At 41.0% G+C, this 20,085-nt stretch overlaps 1 protein-coding gene across 1 annotated transcript; it reads left to right on the forward strand.

The window, feature by feature from the left end:
- Positions 1-3,098: 3,098 nt before the first annotated feature.
- On the forward strand, positions 3,099-17,183 carry LOC309409712 (cell surface glycoprotein CD200 receptor 1-A-like; the record flags this gene model as incomplete). The annotated part of the gene is made up of 6 exons (XM_082005918.1): positions 3,099-3,186; positions 12,637-12,945; positions 13,568-13,819; positions 14,626-14,725; positions 15,684-15,735; positions 17,061-17,183. 6 exons carry the CDS (start codon positions 3,099-3,101, stop codon positions 17,181-17,183), a joined length of 924 nt encoding a protein of 307 aa, XP_081862044.1.
- Between the last annotated feature and the right edge of the window lie 2,902 nt (positions 17,184-20,085).

Consider the following 20,085-nt stretch of genomic DNA (forward strand, 5'->3'; position numbering starts at 1 on the left):
ACAACCAGCGCTACATGGAGTAAGCGGGTAGTTTTGAACATGCAGCAGGCTCGACTGGGGGAAATGCAACTGCCCCGGAATCCTGGAAGAGATCATGGACTGGCCAGAAGGCAGAGATTTTTAAGCATTGCCTGAGGAGGTGGCTCATGCCCAAGAGGCACAACCATCTAATGAGTTATCATAAGATGAAAGGCATTATGGTCCATTTATTGATGGATCCTATCATGTTGTAGGAAACCATCAGAAGTGGAAAGCTGCTGTGTGGAGTCCCACATGACAAGTTGTTGAAGCCACTGAAGGAGAAGGCGAGTCAAGTCAGTCTGCAGAAGTGAAAGCCATCCCAACTAGCCTTGGAGATTGCTGAACGAGAAAAGTGGCCAGTACTCTATCCCTATACTGATTCATGGCTGGTGGCTAATGCCCCATGGGTTTGGCTACAGCAGTGGAAGACCAATTGGCAGCACAGAGGTAAACCCATCTGGTCTGCTGCATTGTGGCAAGACATTGCTGCCCAGGTAGAAAACATCACACTAAAGGTATGTCATGTAGATCCTCACATGCCTAAAAGCCACACCACTGAAGAACATCAAAACAATCAAGAAGAAGACAAGGCTGTCAACATTTAAATAGCTCACATGGACCTGGACTGGGAGTGTAAGGGTGAGCTATTTGTAGCTTGATGGGCCTATGAAACATTGGGACATCTAGGGAGAGATGCAACACACAGATGGGCTTATGATCAAGGTGTGGATCTGACCATGGAGGACATCACATAGGTCACTCATGAATGTGCAACATGTGTGACAATCAAGCAAGCCACACAAGTCTCCCTGGAATAGAGGGCAGTGGCTGGGTTTTTGATATGGTGAGGCCTGGTAAATTAACTGTATTGGACCACTGCCATGAACACGCCAAGGCAAGCACTACATATTCACTGCGGTAGAAGCAACTACCAGTTGGCTAGAAACATACCCTGTAAACCATGCCACTGCCCAAAAGACCATCTTGTTTTGCCCGTGACGGTAATCTCTGATTGATGTCCCTGTCCTTATTGTGACCCACAAGCCATTTGCCATATTTGTCTCCCGCATCCCTTCTCCCATTGAAGACAGGGAGGGATAGAATGGCTTGGTGGGCACCTGGCGGACAGACAAGGTCAACGCACCACACTTTCTCATATGAGCCCCTCACTTGTTCCTAGAAACCCAGGCTTCAACCAGAAAGTTGCTCCCAAAATGTCTTAATGACATCTTAAATAATATTTGCCTAGCAAAAGGCATTTAGCTTCTGGTTCTGAATGAATTCCTGTAGGAATGGCAGAGACCTTTCATTGTGGCAACTTAAAGAAGGACTTTTCTTATTTAGAAGATAGTTTGCTCTCTTCCAAAATCTCCTCTATGCCATTGCATCTTTTCATTTTTTCACAGTCATGCAGCAATCATCTATCCAATATGCCACATGTCTGCACATTTACACCGCCTTAGTTTCCTCTTGCTTGTGCCTTTAAGCACTATTTCTTTTACATTTGAGGCCTCATACTGCTTACATGTTGCCTATTTCTCTTTCCAGTCTTGGATCTTAATCTCTACTCACATAAGCACCTCTTGTTCCTCTTCATGCCCTTGTCTAAAATATATCTATGATATCTATTCAGAAGCATTACTAATTCCTAGCTCAATGGTTAAATACTCAGAAAATAAACCAGAGTGGTACTGTGAATAGCATATTGAAAACCTTAGAATAGTGTGGAGGAGTATCAAAATACTAAATTGAATTTAAAAAATCAAGTGGGGAAAAATATACAGAATGCCCTTCCACACAAAACTGTAGTCAATAAGATGATTGCGGGACCAAGATGATCCAGCTGAATTTCTGTCTTACTTGATTTTCTTTATATGATCATTATCAGTCTTTTTTTATTTACATTATTTTTTTTACTTATTTACATAAGACCTTAATTTCACTCCTCTGCTCCTGTGAACATCAGTGCAGACCATTTTTGAACACCAGTCTGATCAAACAAAATTATCAGAACATCAGACTACTGTCATGAGTACAGCTTGCTGATGTTCAAACATGGTGTGCAGTCCTAGCTCCTGAGCAGTTCAATTTCCTGCCGACTTTGATCTGTTTTCTGTCTTTACCTCTTATGTCTCTGTCCTCAGTGGTAATTATTCTGACTTGTAGCTTTCAACAGCTGAGGCCTTTTCTCTACTGCTGGCCCACAGAACTGTGCTGGGTAAGTGCTGTGTCTTAAGAAAGGACAAGAAACCTTGAATCTGAAATTAGTAGATCAGTAAGACTGGGGAAAGAGGTACAGTGTTATTTTTAAAAACCACACACAACAGTATTCTGAAAAAAACCAAACAGTTTCTCAGTGAAAGATGTGGGCCAGATTCAATTTCTGTATTATTTCTGTTGAAAAGTATGTAAAATAGGCTTTTTTTCCCCCTCAAAACTCAGTTTCTCCCCTCAGCATCCAGAAAGCCTTGTTGTTTAAGATGAGAAGTACACTGCCAGTAGTTAAGTATCTACTGAAATGAGAAATCATTAAAAATGTCACTTACAGAGAAGACTTGAGACTGCTTATTTTTTTGTGGGAGACATGAGGAGGAATTTTGTTGGAAGCAGTGACAAAGAATTGACAAAGAAGTAGCAGGAGGAGGAGTGACAATTACGAAGAATGTTTCTCTCTAGCTTCCCAAGACTAAGATTTCCTTTTTGATATTAAACTCAGCCTTGAATAATCTCCTCTGCTTTTACCCCCTCTGAGCTCTGCTGCAGGGTTTATCTTCACTCATCATCCTCCTGAGGAGAACCAATGAACGGAAGGCAGAGTTGTTCAATCTGTTTCCTCAGTGTTCGCCTAGGCTCTCAGCACAGGAAGCCTAGTGCTCTGAAAAGTCAGAAGGAGGAACCTCTCCAGCTTTGAGGAGCCAGTCGATCAGGAACACACACAGCTACAGGAGAGGAGTGGGAAGTGGGTAGAGAAAACACCGACACTGGATCCTGAGGATGCACTGGCAGGCAAGAAATACTCCCCATGACCACAGCTAGGTTGGCGGCGGGATGGATGGAGTGATGGAACTGCCTGAGCCATGAAAGCAAGAGCCGACATGAATATTGCTGGGAAGACTGTGTGTGTTTTTGTGCTGCTCACCATCACCAAGGTCACAAGAACAGTAGGTGAGTCTAACTGGGACCAATCAGCTGTTGGGATGGAGGAAAGGGAAATGTGCACAGATATTTTCTTTCCATAAAAGCTGTGACTTTCTTTAATTGCTAACATTTATGGAGTACAACTAAAACATACTTGCCCAATGTCCACTGCTGCTCTTCTTTTCTTAGTGGTTACAAGGCTGCCAATCATTACCCCTGTGACTTCCATGTAGGCAGTTATTTAGTGACCGTTAGCTGGGAATGTACCATTTGTCACAGACAGACTTTTTACTCAGACCTCTAAATGCACATCATCTGAGAAACTGGTCCCTTTGACATATTACAAATATGCCTGGGAAAGTGTTTGTGAAATTGAAGCTTTTGGCCATGTTGTTTCTGCTGAAGAGAGGCTGCAGATACTATGAAATAGGGCAGGGATCTCTTGCATCTTTCTGAGGAGTGGTGGAAGATCACTGATGCGCTGCCAGTAGGGAGCAATTTCTGGAATTTCATTCTGAGGCTAATGGGCATGGTCACTATCAAGAGTGGGAAAGGCTTTTGTGCCAAAGACAGTGGCACTCCTAAGCCTTTCTAACCCCCATCTTTTAGTGTAGTTGACTTAGTTTTAATATAGTCTAGCTACAGCAGTTAATGCCTTCCACATACTGTTTATTTGCATTTCTAGAGCTTGTGCTCTTCCAGACACCACACAGCAGTCTGCAGATGTGGTAGTGGAACTAGGGATTTGAGCAGCAGTTCCAGAAACCTAAATTGTCTATGTATAGAGGGAGAAGGCATATAGGTCTGTGAGGTCCAAATTAAACTAGGGAAATCTCCAAATAATATGTAAAGTGCATGTGTCCATTCCTATTATGGAGAGGTAGAACTAAACTGCATGGACATGAGTTATGCCATTCCACTTGGCCAGAAAATAAAAATGGCTCCTTGGTGATATTTTAAAGCAAAACGGATGCAGTCATTGTTGGCAGTGAGGGAACACCTGTCTATAATGTGTTTGGCTGATCAAATGAGGGATCCAAAATGGTTACCTCAGGGCTACCCATTGGAAAAAATTGAAATACTTCACAAACATTATTAAACTTTCCCTTGGTAGCCTCACAACAGGCATGCTGGAGGTAAAAAACCTGTCCTTGATCTGTAGGTAAAGAACTATCTCAGAAGAATCCTGAGGAACCTGCTCAGGGTTATAGAGACAGATTATAGTAGCATCAGAGACAGTCTACGTTTTTGAACGCAGCTGCTCAAAAACTTAAAGGAGTACAGACATGTCACAATATGCTGAAGAAAATAGGGGAGATAAAGGAGAATCCTACTGGCAAAAAATCTTTTTAAAAATGGACTTTGCTGGAAATATTTTAAAAATCTAATGCCAAAAAGTTTGGGGTTTTTTTTCATCCAAAATGTAATTGGATTTTAACTTCTCGGTGTCTTAGTGAATCAGTGATATTCCCTTCAAAGAACACAGAAAAAGATGTTCAGTTAAAATCTAATTTCATGCCTGAATCTTCTCCTCCATGCCCTCAAATAAAAAGCAGTCCACATTTGATGGAAAGTTTTTAGCTACCACTGCCCTTAAAGTTGTTTCCTTCAATATTAGAGTGGCTGTTCTGAGCAAAGTGTAGTGACAAGGTTTTTTTCTTCAGAGACCACAGGCTAAATGCATCAAGCTGATTCAATGTGTGTATTCTATCCAGAGAATTTTATTGTTGTATAAAGCTCAGAAGGAACTATGTCCCTATTTCTGAAGGCTAGAGCAAGCTACTCTAAATGAAAAAAGGCATTGCAAAACCTGTTGTGTGTAACCAGGCTTTATCTGCATTAGCATTTTCCTTAACATTTCCTTAGCATATTATTTTGTGTGGTTTGGTTAGTTTTTGTCAGTAGTTTAGCAATCCCTACTGTCATACAATGCACTTCTATTTGTTCGTCTTTCACTTCATTCCAGACAAGCCTTGCTAAGTGTCATAGACACCCTGTGGCAGTAGAAGGGGAAAACAGATGCAGATCTCAGCCTATTGTATCTGGCCTCTTCCAAGTGTCCAGTACTGCCATTTTGATTATTACTTTCTATGAGTCATATAATATACTCATTCCAAGACACAGCTTTGTGTGTTACACACAGTTGTATCACAACATTTGCTTGTGGTATGATAATTGTTTCAGTTCATTATACCTCTAAGTTTAATATGTCACAATCTACAGTAGCAGGGGAGAAATGCACCACAACGCTGTTGGTAGATTGTTGCTTAAGAAATAAAGACACAATAGGATTATGTCTAAGAAAGTAAAGCAGTCTCTTTACAGTGCGAAAAACTCTTTAACAGCTAAATTTGTGAAGAGAGCATCAGGGAACTTGAGTCATTTGTGGGGCAAGAAAAAGTTCTACTGTGGGTTAAAACCTGCTATAAAGAACAACAGAGGCTGGCAATTTTTCCTATTTGAAAGCAATCAAAAGCAATTTCAAGCTGTGTAGCTGTCTCTGATATTGCAGTGACTCCCCTGAAAATTTTAGTGGCTTCACAGTAACATTTTCCTGTTTTTAAAATCTTTCTTCCTCCTTCTACTGCGAGAAAGACTCTGAGAAACAGGATAAATGACTAAATAAGTGACACTGCAAAAGAACTGGTGCGACTAGTTATCTACGAGAGCTGTCAAACACACTACATAAACCAAGTTCAAAAAAACAGGGCAAAGTCTGTCCCCCAATCTTTTTCAATTACAGTAATCTTAGCATGACAACGGTAGCCAGCACATTTTTGAAACACAAATACAAATGCCTCAACTGAATGTATTTTTTCTTGGGAAAGGATGTGTCCATTTTCATAGATAGAACTAGAATCTGTCAGTGCATTGGAATGTGTACCCAAGGCACTGGAATAGAGCTTGAGAACCTTCTCAGACATCACTTAAAATCTTCAACAGCCAAGGAGAGACAATGAGAGAGGGCATAATATTACTGCTATTATAATTAAATGAACTTCAGAGGCTGGAGTCAAATTGGAGGACCTCAGTCTAAAGGCCTCCTACCCTACCCACCTGTCGAGTCTCCAGAGTGAAACCCGCTCACAATGGATTTGTGTCAGCAACCAAAATAGGATGGTTCAGCTTCGAGCTGTACAGAACTCCCGGAACCAACTCACCTATTTTCCACATTGGTGTAACAGACAGCACATGCTCCCGGGCTCCTGAGGTCTGCTCCTTCTGGCTAACAGAAAAAGTGATTGCCATTTTCCAGAGTCCACTCATTTGTGAACAATAAGACTGAAGATGAGAAGTTATTTACAACAAATGTGTAGGTATATGATCCTTCATGTCATCTTTCTTGTGTGAAACATAATAGTTAACAGTACTGACATTTAATTATCGTCCTTTGGTTATCACTGCATTGAGATGAGCTTGATAGCTCACACCTCTTCAAATTTCTTGTTCTCTGCAGACGCAGAGCGAGCGAGGCATTTGCTGCACTGGTTATCCCCCTTTTCAGCTACAGCAAGCTGTCAGCTTAGCTCAGCTATTAACACAGGGTTTCACCTTGAGAGAAGTAGCAGTGCAATGTACTGGCTTGTTTCCAAGCCTTCACTTGAATAGATACATGCTGACATGTATGGCACATATGCCCTGATGCACTGGTCATAAACCAATCAGCTATCACAGAGGAAACTTTAGCAATTGACTTTTAGCCATTTTACAGTATGAAAGCACCATTCCAGAAAACAGTGGTGCAGCAACAGATCTGAATTAAAACACTTGCAGCACTGAACCTTGCCTCTTTAACAGAGTGGAATACTTTTGTTTGTTTTGTTCTCCTGCAGAGCAGACACACACCCTTTAGGTTTAGTGAAATTCCTAGAGGGCAGGGGAGATTGTGTCTTCCCTCAGAGCTGCTGAGCACGTACCCAGGAGTGCAGGCTGGGGCAGGCAGCATAAAGAGGGCAGAGAAAGCAGATGGGGAGACCCTGGCAAAGGGCTTGGTTGGAGCAGACCCACAAGAAGTCATGGAAGTGATGGAAAAAGGAGCTTAAAAGACATCATGTGGAATCTGTGCAGCCTGACAAGTCACTGCAAGCTGGTGGAGTAGAAGAGAGGACTGGGGGAAAGTGCCTGCTCTGTAGGGGCACAAGGGAGCAGGGAAGATTTATTTTCAGGCCTTTTTTTCATGAGTATAGCTAGCAATTCTGTGTTCCCTAAAGTGATATCACTTTCTAGCATATTGGTTTATGTTCTAATAAAACATACTTTTAGAGACTAGATGGCTTTTGGTATGCTCACTAGAAAGATGAAGCAGGGCAAGTCCAACTTCAGCCCAACATGAGGTCCTACCAACATCTCCAAATTGAAGGAAATGCTATGGCTGACCAGGAAGGACAGGATAGGGATGACGATACTATGTATTTAAAGAACGACCTTTGTGCTGGTGGACCCATAGCTATTTACAGATTAATTCCTGAGAATATACATTTTGGACTGCTTCTAAATAAAGCTAAGTCTGTGGTAAAAATCAGCAAGTCTTGACATTTCACTAGATTATATTTTAGCTTGAAATAGAAAGAAAGGCAAATCCTCTTTTCATCAGAAACTTTAGTGAAAATGATTGACACTATTGTTTATGATTTGGAAGCTTCTCATAAAGTATTACCCAGGCCCAGTCCTATTTTACTTATGAGTGACAAGGTTTTAGCTCACACAGTTCAAAACCTTAAATTATCTGAACTTGGTACTATGCTCTGTGGTAAAATGAAGCAGAGCTCTCTTTTTGCATATGCTTTCTTGGGAGAATAGCAAGCATGTGGGAAGATTTCTGCCCCATGTGATAATGTGAGTGAACATCTATAGAAATGGAAGCACTGTAACCATCCACATGGGTGACAAGCAGGGCTAGTTGAGCAAATCCCCAGCAGAACTATCAGCCTGGCTACTCTGGTTTTGGGACTCAATCTAGTAGGCATCCACAGCACTCTGCCACCACAACATGCTTCCATGCCACATTAAACCAAAAGAGGATCAAAATAGGTGCAGGCTCTGCAGTTATGCCTTGCTCCCTTACCATTTTTTTTCTTTCTCTGCCTTCAACACAAAGACAGAGAGTCAGAGTTTTAGACAGTTCTTGAGAGAATGCTAACAGGCTAACAGAGTCATAATATAGAATAAAACCTCCTCCTAATAATATATGTCAGTTCTACAGGGATAAAAACATATTCCCTGTTCCACCTTAAGAGGAGGTCTTCAGAGTCATTTCAGAAATACAAATTAACCAAACCTCTCAGGATTTTTGGCATACGCATTCTTCTTCCATAAAAGAAGTCTAAAGATCATGTTTCTAGCAGCATGCCTGAGAAAAGAAGCAAAGCAAGGAAGAAAGTACACAATTCATATTTACACTAATGCCACTTACCTGTCCTCTAGCAATGAAAGAGGCCAGTAAGGTGAAAGCAGTTTAATTTTATTATGTTTATGAGGCCTCTTTACAATAGTAGAAAGGTGTACGTAAGGACAGGATGAACAAGAAGATTTTTTTACTAATTAATCTACCATCTGGGGAAAAACTTCTGCCTTGCTAAAAGCCTTCTAAATTAATAACAAGATACAGGGGAATTCAGAATCCTTCTACAAATTTATCGTAAACCTAAAATTGTACTTAAACATGATTCATCAGATTTTAAGTTGACTGATGTGGCTTATCATTTGAAGTGAACTGTACCTGATTCATTCAGAGGAGAATATGGCAGAAAGGCATAGCAGAAAGCACCACTTTCACTCCCTCCTTATAGTCTTGAGGCACATAAGCCGTTACATTGTAGAACTTGTACACTGCGATAGGCTGCTTAGGACACGCAGAGTTGAAAGAAAATTAAAATTATACTGCTTTAATATGTAAATGAAAGTGTACACAGTTAAATATGCACAACTTTGTCATTCTGGCACAACATTTGCAAACACTATCCAAAGAAACCCCAGCCCCAACACACAGGCTGTTTGAATGTTTAGGTTTGCTTAGTCATTTTCAGATGAGGTCAGCCATACTGATGACATGACTCGGAGCTCTGAGGCTCTTGGCAGTGTTAAACTGGGAGAGGAAACACTTTGTTCTCCAATTTTCAGAGACATTCATAGAACTGACATCCAGAAACCATCATAAGACAAAAGGCTTCTTTCAGTTCCTCTCCTGCTAAAATCATCTGGGTTTAAAACATACACCTCACATTTTCTTCAAATGCCATCAAGCAGAAAAAATTGTAATTTAAAAATACTTCCAGTGTACTAATGTATCACAGAACACTGTTGACAATCGAATTAAGGAAACAAGCATTTGTGGGGCTAGTGGGTAATTTGCGTATCAGAGATGGTATGAATAGATAGCGCTTTTCTTCTCCAGCCATGCTTGGAAACATTAATTGATGAATCCTGGCAGTATTGGGCTGCAGGAAGCTAAGTATTATTTCCTTTATTTAATAAAAATGGGAAGTGGATGGCTTCAGTGAAATACTGTCGCCAGTTGATTTTCCTCTTCTACCAGGAAAGAAAACCTTCCCAGGATTACCTCTGATGCCCATGTTACACAGCTGGAGTAACTAATATATTACAGCACTGTACAGTGTAGTGTAGTGTTGGGCAGTATTGCAGCTACACCTCCTATTAATCTGCAGAAGCTAGGTCCGGGCTGGGAAATGTCTTCACCAGGACACTTAATCCTCAAAATGAAAAGGCAAAAACCTTTCAAGGAATCTTTAAGTAGTTAAAATGCAGTGAACTGTGTTCATTTTGCAAGTTAGAAATCATTTCCCAAGAACACAGTTAAACAGAAGGAAAAGTGGCTGAGCTTCATTCACCTAGATTCCAGAACACACTGAGATTTCAGACAATATTATTAAGGTAAAACCAACTGTAATTTTCTCAAAGAGGCTAATAGTAATTATTTGACTAATAATTTGAAGTTAATGCTCATTAAGACCATTTTTTATAGTGTTGTGAACATTCAGGAACTGGGCTTCACATTGTTCCAGCCAGCAGAGGTAATAGAATTCCAGCTCTGGGTAGGGGGTAGAGAAACACAGCCAAGTCAGGTCTGGTACCTGTGAGGAAGACTTTGACAAAGGTTTGATTAATCACGCAAAACGTAGGTCTTCTAATTCTTTTCATATTCCAGCTGAGCTTTCAATTGCCTCTTCAGTATACCTGCTTGAAAGGTTTGGGGAGGAGTTTAACATATTTGGAATAATTTTTGAAAAACTAATTTGTCAGTACAAATCAGGCTGGTTAACTTTTGTTGTCCTTCCACATTAGTGCATGGTTTGAAAGTAGTACTCTCATTTTCTCCTCTCATGCAGTGCTCGGAATGCCACTAAAACCATTACTCAGCCCAAGGAAAGAGCAACCAGGGGTTCCACCAGAGACACCGAGCACTCAGTGATCAGTGGTTTACAGTCCCAAGGTTTAATGGTCAACTATTAAAAGAGGAAATGAGTGAGGTGATAAATGGAGGCTGGCTTGGACTACAGCACTGGGTATTATTCCTATTAACTCATTAATTGTTGCACCTAGGAGATTTTGAAAAAGAAGGGTTATTTATCTGTAACAGGTCTTGTTCAGGTGGTTATTTATACATACACAAACACATATACATATACATACATTATGGATTTTTGGGGTTGTTTGCTTTTAATTTCAGCAGGACCCAAATCACACAAAAGTCCCACTCCCTCACCTACTCTTCACACTGGTTTACAACCTGTGCCTCAGACTCTTGTTTTCTCTCAGTCTCAAAATTGCCTCACAAAGGAGGGTGGGCTGCGTATGTAAGTTTAGGCAAAACTAATGCACATATAAGCAGCTCATCTTGAAGAACACTTTCAGGTTAACTTACTTTCATCTCTGAGTGCTTGCCCACATGTAACTTCACTGTGAACAAAACCCATCACAGAATACTTTATTAAGGAAAAGGTCCCAATGTGACTAGATGAAACAAAGCAAAAGAACTGACTATCCCAAAGGTGGCATCATGTTGAGAGGCGTCAATGGTCAAGGAAATAGAGAAATTATTCTTGGGGTTAGAAAATTCATCCTTTGGATGTGTCAGCTGAAGACACAGGCAGATGAGAGTCCCAAATCTGCCCAATATAAAGAGAGCAAGCATGACTCTGTTCAATATGTGCAAAAAAGAATCAGCCCTGATAGCTTGTGGAGAAAGAAAATCCAGGCAAATTAGATTCTTGGCTAAGAAGAAATTGAGACACCCATAAGCAAAAAAAAAAAAAAAAAAAAATTAAAGGCAATCCTGAGGGTGTAACTTGTCTTGAACAAACACAGCACACAGAGGACCTGTAATAGTGGTTTGTCTCTCCACCCTTCAATGGTCAATATGATAACTTCCAAAAAGGACAAGAGGACTAGGTCCAAGCTTTTCCATAAAAACATGCTTGTAGCTTCAAGTACAGAGTTCATGGGTCATGAAAAGAAAAAGAGAGGCAGTATCATACCTGATTCCAAGCAAGAGTCATCTTTTAAAACCCCAAAAGGAAAGTCAGTGTCATAGAAAGAAAAAGAAGAAAAAATTAGGACATGTTTCCAAGCAAATGCAAAACAGAATTCAAGAACAAGACACACTCACTATTAGATAGTCAACACAGTTGATACAACAATTGAATAAAGTTTCTCTGCAATCTTAGCCTCACAAGCAAGAGGCACAGGGATATTGGGCATATTTTACACCTCTGCAGCTGCGTGCCTGGCACAAAAATGGGTGGGACTTACATTCATGTACTATGGGCCCCCTGCAGTAAAAAAAGTACAGTGACAGTGTGAATGCATATGTACACATTGTGAATGTATATATTCACAAAGATTCAGAAAATGAAAAGACACCCGTGAGACATAAGGCAAAAACCCTTTCCTCTTACACAAAACTCCACCATTGTTATTGTGCTGTGATCATGTCTGAGAGGTGTAGACAAAGCCTTGGGCCACAGTGTTGGATTTTGTATGAATGCAGAATTAAAAGTTGTTTACTTCGTTGGTAACAACAGTTCCAGAGAAAAGTCATTATCATGTGGCCAAATGCAATAGTCAAATTTCCATTATTTCAGCGTGCAAGTGGTAACAGCCCTGTGAGCAACCCCCAGGGGGATTTGCCAATAGAAGCACACTATTCAGACAACGAACTGCTGAAGACAATGGGTGGGAGTAGGGTCTTCCTCCAATAGCTGCCCTATCCACTAAGATGTGCCCCAAAGGGAAATTTGTTGAGTATTGAGGGGGTAGGCTGTGATAGGCCACTGGCCCCATAATCCACAGCTGTAATACAAGATGACAGACAATTTGCAGATGAGCACAGACAGGGCCTGATGCTGGTGTGTGACAGTGCAGACGTTTCTCTGTGAAGCACAGACCAGAACTCCAAGGCTATGAGCGACATCCCTGGGCACCTTCTCACACGTCCTTCTCCTTCTTTCTCTCCTTCAGGGAACAACAGAGTGTCAGCGACAGTAGGTAACAACTCTGTGCTCTCCTGCCCCCCCAAATCCAATGCAACTATGGTAACATGGAAAATAAGCCCCAAGGTTGGAGGCCCCTGCGCCTTGGGATACAGGGCTGATCAGAACAAGACGGACAGAACAAACTGCAGTGACAGCATGAACTGGAAATTCAGACCAGATCGGGACCCTGCCCTTGAGATACGGCGAGTGAGAACAGCTCATGAGGGAAATTACACCTGCGAAGTGGTAGCGACAGAAGGGAATTTCCACAAGACGTACGACCTGACCGTGCTGGGTAAGGGACTCCCTCCTCATTTTACAGCTCTCCAAAGGCTGGTGTCTGGGCCTGGACATACAAAGCCTCCTCTCCCCATGCACCGGGGGATATACTAATCCAATATACTAACAGAGGATTCTGCATGTGCTTCCGGCTATCCTGTAGAAACAAATCGTTAATACAGTAACTTAAGAGAACTAAAGCCTGTGAGAGCAACACTTCCAGGGGCTGAGATATTCTACCAAACATGGGGTGTTTTTATCCAGACAGAAAGAACAGACCCGTTTCCTCTTATGCTGGCATTCAAATATGTTTTAAACCACCTGTACGATGGCCACATAGTACGAAAGTCTAGTTCAGCCCTGTATTTGGGATAATTCCCTACCACAGTGTGCAGGGATACCTCCTCTGTCGGTACGTGGCTGTGGTAACTCACCTGAATGAGGGAGAGCTGTCCAAACAGAAAAAAGAGGCACAATCTTTGTCTCTTGAGACTTTGTCCCATGTCGCTGTAATGGGAGAGCACCTCCAACCTTATTCTCCTCTTTTCACTGTGTTCATGTTGGGCAGAGAGCAAGAACATCCTATCCCAACTGCGGCAAACTAACTCCATGCATCTCCCCTTCCTGACGCTTTGCAGTGCCCCCCAGGCTGACCCTGTACTGTGATGACCACGGGAACCCTGTGTGCGAGGCAGCAGCAGGGAAGCCGGCTGCTCAGATCTCTTGGGTCCGAGAGAGCAACTCCACCCCCAAGGAAGAAGGCCATGACAACGGGACAGTGACTGTTCTCAGCAAGTTCACAGCATACAGCACCAACGTGACTAATACAACCTGCATTGCATCCCACCCAGCTGGGAACCAGAGCAAGTCCATAGCCTGTTATCCCTCAAGTAAGCTTGCCTTTGTGCCTTCGGCATTCAAAATCCTGGTTAGCCGCCTCTGCACACTCTTGTTCTTTCTAGGAAGGAAAATCTACCAAAGCTATAGAAAACTTCAGTGAAGTCCTATCTAGACAAGAGTACCATCCCCAACTGCCTTTGTCCAGAAACATCACCAGCTTGTATGTGTTCTAGACACTATTTCCTAATGGTTTCTTCCCTAAGAGGGATATACATAAGTGTAGTAGTATTCTTTTGGTGGTGGAAATGTTGTTGGAAACAGAGACAAAGCAGTCATGATCTTAGTGTTAAAATAATCACTTGGAAGCAGAACATCAGCAAAATTTTTTTACATGCAAATGTAAAGTCTCTTGCTCAAATCATGGTAAGAGAGAGAAAGAGATCCAACTCTTGTGTGGCCAGCAGAAACAAATAAATCACATTGTTCCAAGTTGTGAATGTGGGACACTCACATGTATGATAATTGGTTTCTGGTTTTTGCTTTTTTTGTTGCTTTTGAGAGCTACACTGACATATGCCAACACCTTGACCTGAGCTCAGCTATGGCTTAGTGAATTAATACCATGAGTGTCCACTGTGGGATTCGTGGGATCTGCTTTAGTCTGTGACACAGACTCCATTTGTGTTTCTCAGACAAGTTTTGTTACTGAGTTTCCCTTCTGCCAAAGGGGATTATATTTATTTCACAAGCATGCTGAAAATGTGTGTATGAGCTAAAGCAGCTTTAATCTTATACTGAAATAATAAAGAAACTGAGCAGTAAGAAGATATAACTAAGACTAACTCTTTGTGTTTAGAAAACGACGGCTTTATCCTGCATGTCTCGATCATTCTTAGTTTCCTGTGCATTTTTACCTTCACGGCAGTTATGTACTATTTTAAGCTCCACAGTGACAGGTATGTATGATAGTGTGCTAAGGAAAGATTGTCTAATGCTAGAATAAATCTTAAGTACTCTTTGTGTCCTGAAATCCTATGGTTCTGTCAGTCTGTGCTGCTATAAGTAACTGAATTAACTGTATCAGATATTTCTATACTGCAGACACTGTGCATTGCACACATCTTTACTGAATAATGCACCTGGGTAAAATATAAATGGGCAGAAGTTGGCAGAGGATCCTCATTGCATTGGCAGCTACACTAAAGGGGAGCTCTTCATTCTAATAGGAAATTGGGAGAATAAATCTGTTCTTCCGCTACTGTGATAGTCTGTCAGTGTCTCTCCTGTTTAGATCAGGAGTTGGTTCTGATGCCTAATGAGTTCTATCAAGTACCAGAGGACTGACCAGTGCTGTCCTGCCATATCAACAGAGGGGACAGCAGATTGTATCTGTATTTATGAAGAAGTTCCCTGGGTGGAGCTGGAGTCTAGCCCCTTTAGGATTCACTGTGCAGAAAAAAGCAGTTCCAAGGCAAAACTACAGAAATCATTTGTGCAGAGAAAGGCTGAATTAGCACCTGTACTGAAGGCCTCAGCTATGTTCCCTCCCTTCCTTATTCCAAAACTGCTTTTCTCCCAAACCTTCTCCCTCAGAGGTGAAGAATTAGTTCAATACAATTTCATTAACTGCAAATTGTACATCCTTCCAGAGGACTTTGATTTTAATATTCCACTTCCACATTGTGCTTAAGCTCCCACAAACATAAGCAAAGATCTCTTAAGAAGGTCAGGGTGCCATAATTTCAGGATCAAAAGTCAAGGAGAGAGAGACATGAGATGGCTTTTTGGCTTTATTCTTGATGACAAGAAAAAGAAATGTTTCATAAGTTTGTGATCAAAGAAACCAGGCTGTGATCCAGCCAAACCTAGCACTGAGGAAGAAATTTGCTTTAATACTTGTTTTCTTTTTAACAGACTGTGCCACAAAACCAAAACTTCTGAGACTGCTCCTACACATTCCCCACAGGTAAGAAGAATGATGCAAATTAGACCATCACCAAATCAGGGATCTTCTGGTAGTCCTGAAAAGATGGTCAGTGAAGGGAAACCATTAGATTTTTACTCTCTTTTTTTTCAGCAGGTGCTACTGTGTCTTATATGTTTGCTCTTAGCTGTATCTCAGGAAAAAGCAAAGTCTATCATCACCATAATTTTGACCTGGAGCAAACATTAGAGGCATGGGCCAACAGTGAAGGCTCAGTAACTGCCATCACTTTATTTTAGCAAGGACTGAGTCCCACCACATCTCCCTGGTCATATCAGATACACTGACCTCAACTTCTGTACAAACAGTACTCAGGAAGGGAGGCAATGTCATGGATTAGGGAATATTAAGAAAGCTATTAGTAAACGAAAGGATTAAACAACAAGATTAACAGACATAGGGAAAAAAAAGAATATCCCTTTTGGTGCCCAGAATGATAATGTGCAAGTTTTGAAGGCCACTCTTTATCTTGTGTGGTAAACCCACAACCAAAGAACCAACCATACTCAAGACAAAACATTTTATAAAACAATGGAAGGAGTGCCAAGCTGCAAGCTGGGAGGTATTCTTGAATTCCTTATGCTGTTACAAGCTTCCTGTGTAGCTAATGAATTCACTCATCAGTTCTGTGTCTCTGGCCTCTGCTATCAAATATAAACAACCACACTTCTATGCAGGCAAGATGTGTTACATCTATATTATGAAAATCTGTGCACCTACAGTAGACACTAGGCTCAAATTCTGTCATCAACTTAAAAAGGTGCTTCAGTTTTGATTTCTGAAAAGCCTCAGTCAATTCTAGTTATTATTATTGCTCCTGTTCTGCTGCCCTACCTCCCAGATGTTGCTGACAGACACAGCTGAATGAATGTAAAATAATGGGTTAAATACCAGTGTTTTTGCCATCACATCATGCAACTTTCTTTAGCGTGTATGTAGACTGATATTGTAGACTGATGGAGGAATCAATCACGGTGAAGACTCCAGCATGTTAATTGCTCTTTCTAGAGAATTAGACCCTAAATCAGGTTTTTTTCAGGCCAAAATAAGTGAGGTAGAAGGGGAGGAAAAGGAGGCAGGTGAACCAATACATCAGCTTTACACTCCAAATCTTTGACAGAAACAGCAATACATGTTCTTTGGTAGAAAAGGTAGAAAAGGATAGAGGTTTTTATATTGAGTCCAAGAAGAATAAATATGGGAGCACTATTTCCCAGTTACTTTCTTCAGTCCACATGAAAGGCTTGCAGAGTCTTGCTAAACTAAACTACCCTTTGCATTTACAGTTTTTGGTTTTGTTTTGCTAGGATGACACAATGGAAGTGGAACCTTATACTACTTATGTGCAGAAGGAAAATGTAATTTACAACTCAGTGTCTGATCTGACAGTGGGGCAGAATCTTCCACAAGGACTGTCACCAGCAACATGAGTGATTCAACTTATAAAAGACTGGTTATAGAAAGAAACTTCTCACAGGATTTCTTCAGATTTTGGGGCAACCTGGCTCACTAGGTCTGTTCAAACATCTGCGCTTGCTCATAAGTCCATATAGTTCTTTTTCCCTCTGTTTTGCCTTCTTCCTTGGGAAAGGAAACAGGTTTCCTGTAATTCCTTGGGAAAATGACTGACCCCATGCCATAGCGTTTCCTGGAAAAGCTGTTGTGATCAGTCTTCCCTTTGCTGTTCTTGCCTTGGAAATCCTAGTTCTGCCAGTCACTTCTAGGCATTACTTCGATGCACTTGACACTATGTTGCACACATTTGGGAGACCGGAGGAGTGTCATGTCCCAACTAAAATGAAACACTCTTCAATCCACAGCCACTTTTTTCTGATTCACAGAATACTAACATAGTGGCCTGAGTACTGATCATCACAGAATAGCTCAAATGGCAGAATATATTGGTAGGGAAGACCTTTAGTTCCCCAGTTCTGAAACTGGAAACAAGTGATGAGTTTGGAAGGTCATCCACTGAGAAAGAGAATTCGCTAGCATCATGAATTTACTTGTTAAGTTCATATTCTTTTCCACTAAATGTGTTCATTCTGTATTTCAGATTATTGTTATGATTACTTTTCCATAAGATTCTCTGAAGATATTGTATTCATCTCTTTCTTAAGAGTATTGGCATTAAGACACTGTAAAAGAATTGTTACTCAGATCCTGTAAGCTACTTGTAACAGAAACAAAGATCAAATAATTCACAAAGTGAAGTTCAAATATATCTTCTATAAATGTGCAATAATATATAAAAAGGATAAAATCCTTTCTAATTCTAGTCATATTTATTTTAACTACCACAACTGAAGACTTTTTTAATTCATATGTCTGGATGTTTTATTGATTTTTTTTCTACATATACTTGCAAGTTCACTTTTTTGTATGTAAATTAGCTTATAAAACTTAATGTGTCTCATGTTGAGGTGACTTCTTCTCACCTTCCCAAAATGGCCTTTGGGAATAAGTCAAATAAATTGTCCTTTATATACTAGCAGTCCTCAAACATTTTGGATGAAACGTTTTTACTGGTTTTACAGTACCAGTAAAGAAATCCATTTGTAAGCCTCTGTTTACTACCTCTTATTTCAGTATTTTAAAAGACTGACTGGGTACATGGTCTGATGGTAGGATCAGAAGAACTAGATTTTTCCTTTAGACCATAGAAATGTCTTTGCCACACATTGCTAGATCTTTCTTTTGAGATAAGCCTCCTGAGGGCTATGACCCAGTGCTTGGAAAACAGACTTCTAAATTGGTTGCAGTTCCTAAAGGTATTACTCATGTAAACTGATACAATTGGTTATTTATTCTCACTCTGCCGGCTATGAAAACAGCCACTTTTGTCCAGACACTCTCTGCATGCAAGTAATGCTTTTCTCTGTTTCTGTACGTCATTTTGGAGTGGAAGGGATCAAAGCTGAATATCAATCAGCTACAAACAGAAAGTTTTAAAGGAACCTCAGTTTCCAGTGACTTACCAATGAAGAGACAGCCAACTCAGTCATAATCCTCTGAAATTCCCCACTTAAAATAGTGTAATACTGTCCAATGATCTTTCTTCCCACCCAAAACCAAATTGCCATCACTTCTTAGACTTTTATCTGTGGGCTGGAAGTCATTCATGTTGTTCATTGTCCATAAGGTGGCGTTCATCCTATGAGACAGCAGCTCTTGAAGGTGGATTCTTGCCAGTTTATATGTAATATCTATACAAAAGTATAATACCTGCTAACCTGCTGTCTAGTTGTAGGGTTTTATGATCCTTTACAGGCCTATTACACTGGACTAAATCATGTGTGTTCCAGACCTGGATGTTGCTAAGTTGCTAACTGGTTATTTCCTTTGTCCTCTGCTTTGTTCCACATTCAGGCCTGCTATGGGCACTTCGAGTCAAAAGTCATGTAGGCTGTTGATGATGGCATGTATATTTTCTGACCTGAAGCCCAAAGCAGTGAAGTGGCTAGAAGGCCAAAGCAGCCAGCACAGCAAGTAATCCTGCCCTTTCATGTAGGCAGGAAGACCACTGTTTTTGTGCCTAACTGATTAGCATAGCCAAGGATGTAGCCAGTTCCTCTGCAGTAACTTGGCAGAAAACAGGATTTTAGTTTGTGACTGTGATAAATAATATGTTGAGAGTCTTATGTATGCACACATATACCAGTATGCTCTTTGTTCCTAGTAGCACAGAAGGTCTAGAGCAGAAAGTCCCTTCCTGCACTCCTCTTTCTCCATCAAGGTACTTGCTACTTCTCTTTGCAGTGTGCTGCTATTGTGCTGCAGTCATCCTCCATGCAAAAATGCTGTGTTGACTGTCTCTTAGCGGCCCGGCAAGTGTGCCCTCTAAACTTCCCAGCATGTTGCAGAGTCACAGGAAGAAAGTCAGCAGCTTTTCAGCTCCTCCCATAAAGAAATGTTTTGGTTTTAACCACATTTACCAATGCTATCTCTTGCTGCAACATTTAATTTTGCTTCATTTGCATCTCCCACTTTTACTGCTGTATTTTATCTTCACACACAGGTTCCAGTCTCTTGACAGTTTACAACTGCCATTCCTCCTCTAATCATGGTTATTCTGACTATAGAAATTCCTGAGCACTGACCTCACATGCACAGCAAGTTAGCAGATTCTGTGCTGTTGTGCATCCACAGAGCAGCTGCTCACTGAAGTGCAGCAGGCCTCCTTCACACTAAGGCCCTACTCTTTAAGATGGCACTGGCAGTACTAAAAAATGGATGACCTACAAATCCTGAGACTGAACATAGCTTCTGTATGTACATCATGCTTGTGCCTCTCTAACCAGAAATTATTTCATGGTAACAAAGTCAATCCCT

The sequence above is a fragment of the Phaethon aethereus genome (assembly GCF_964289735.1).
Source record: "Phaethon aethereus genome assembly, chromosome: 1".
Taxonomy (NCBI): Eukaryota; Metazoa; Chordata; class Aves; order Phaethontiformes; family Phaethontidae; genus Phaethon; species Phaethon aethereus.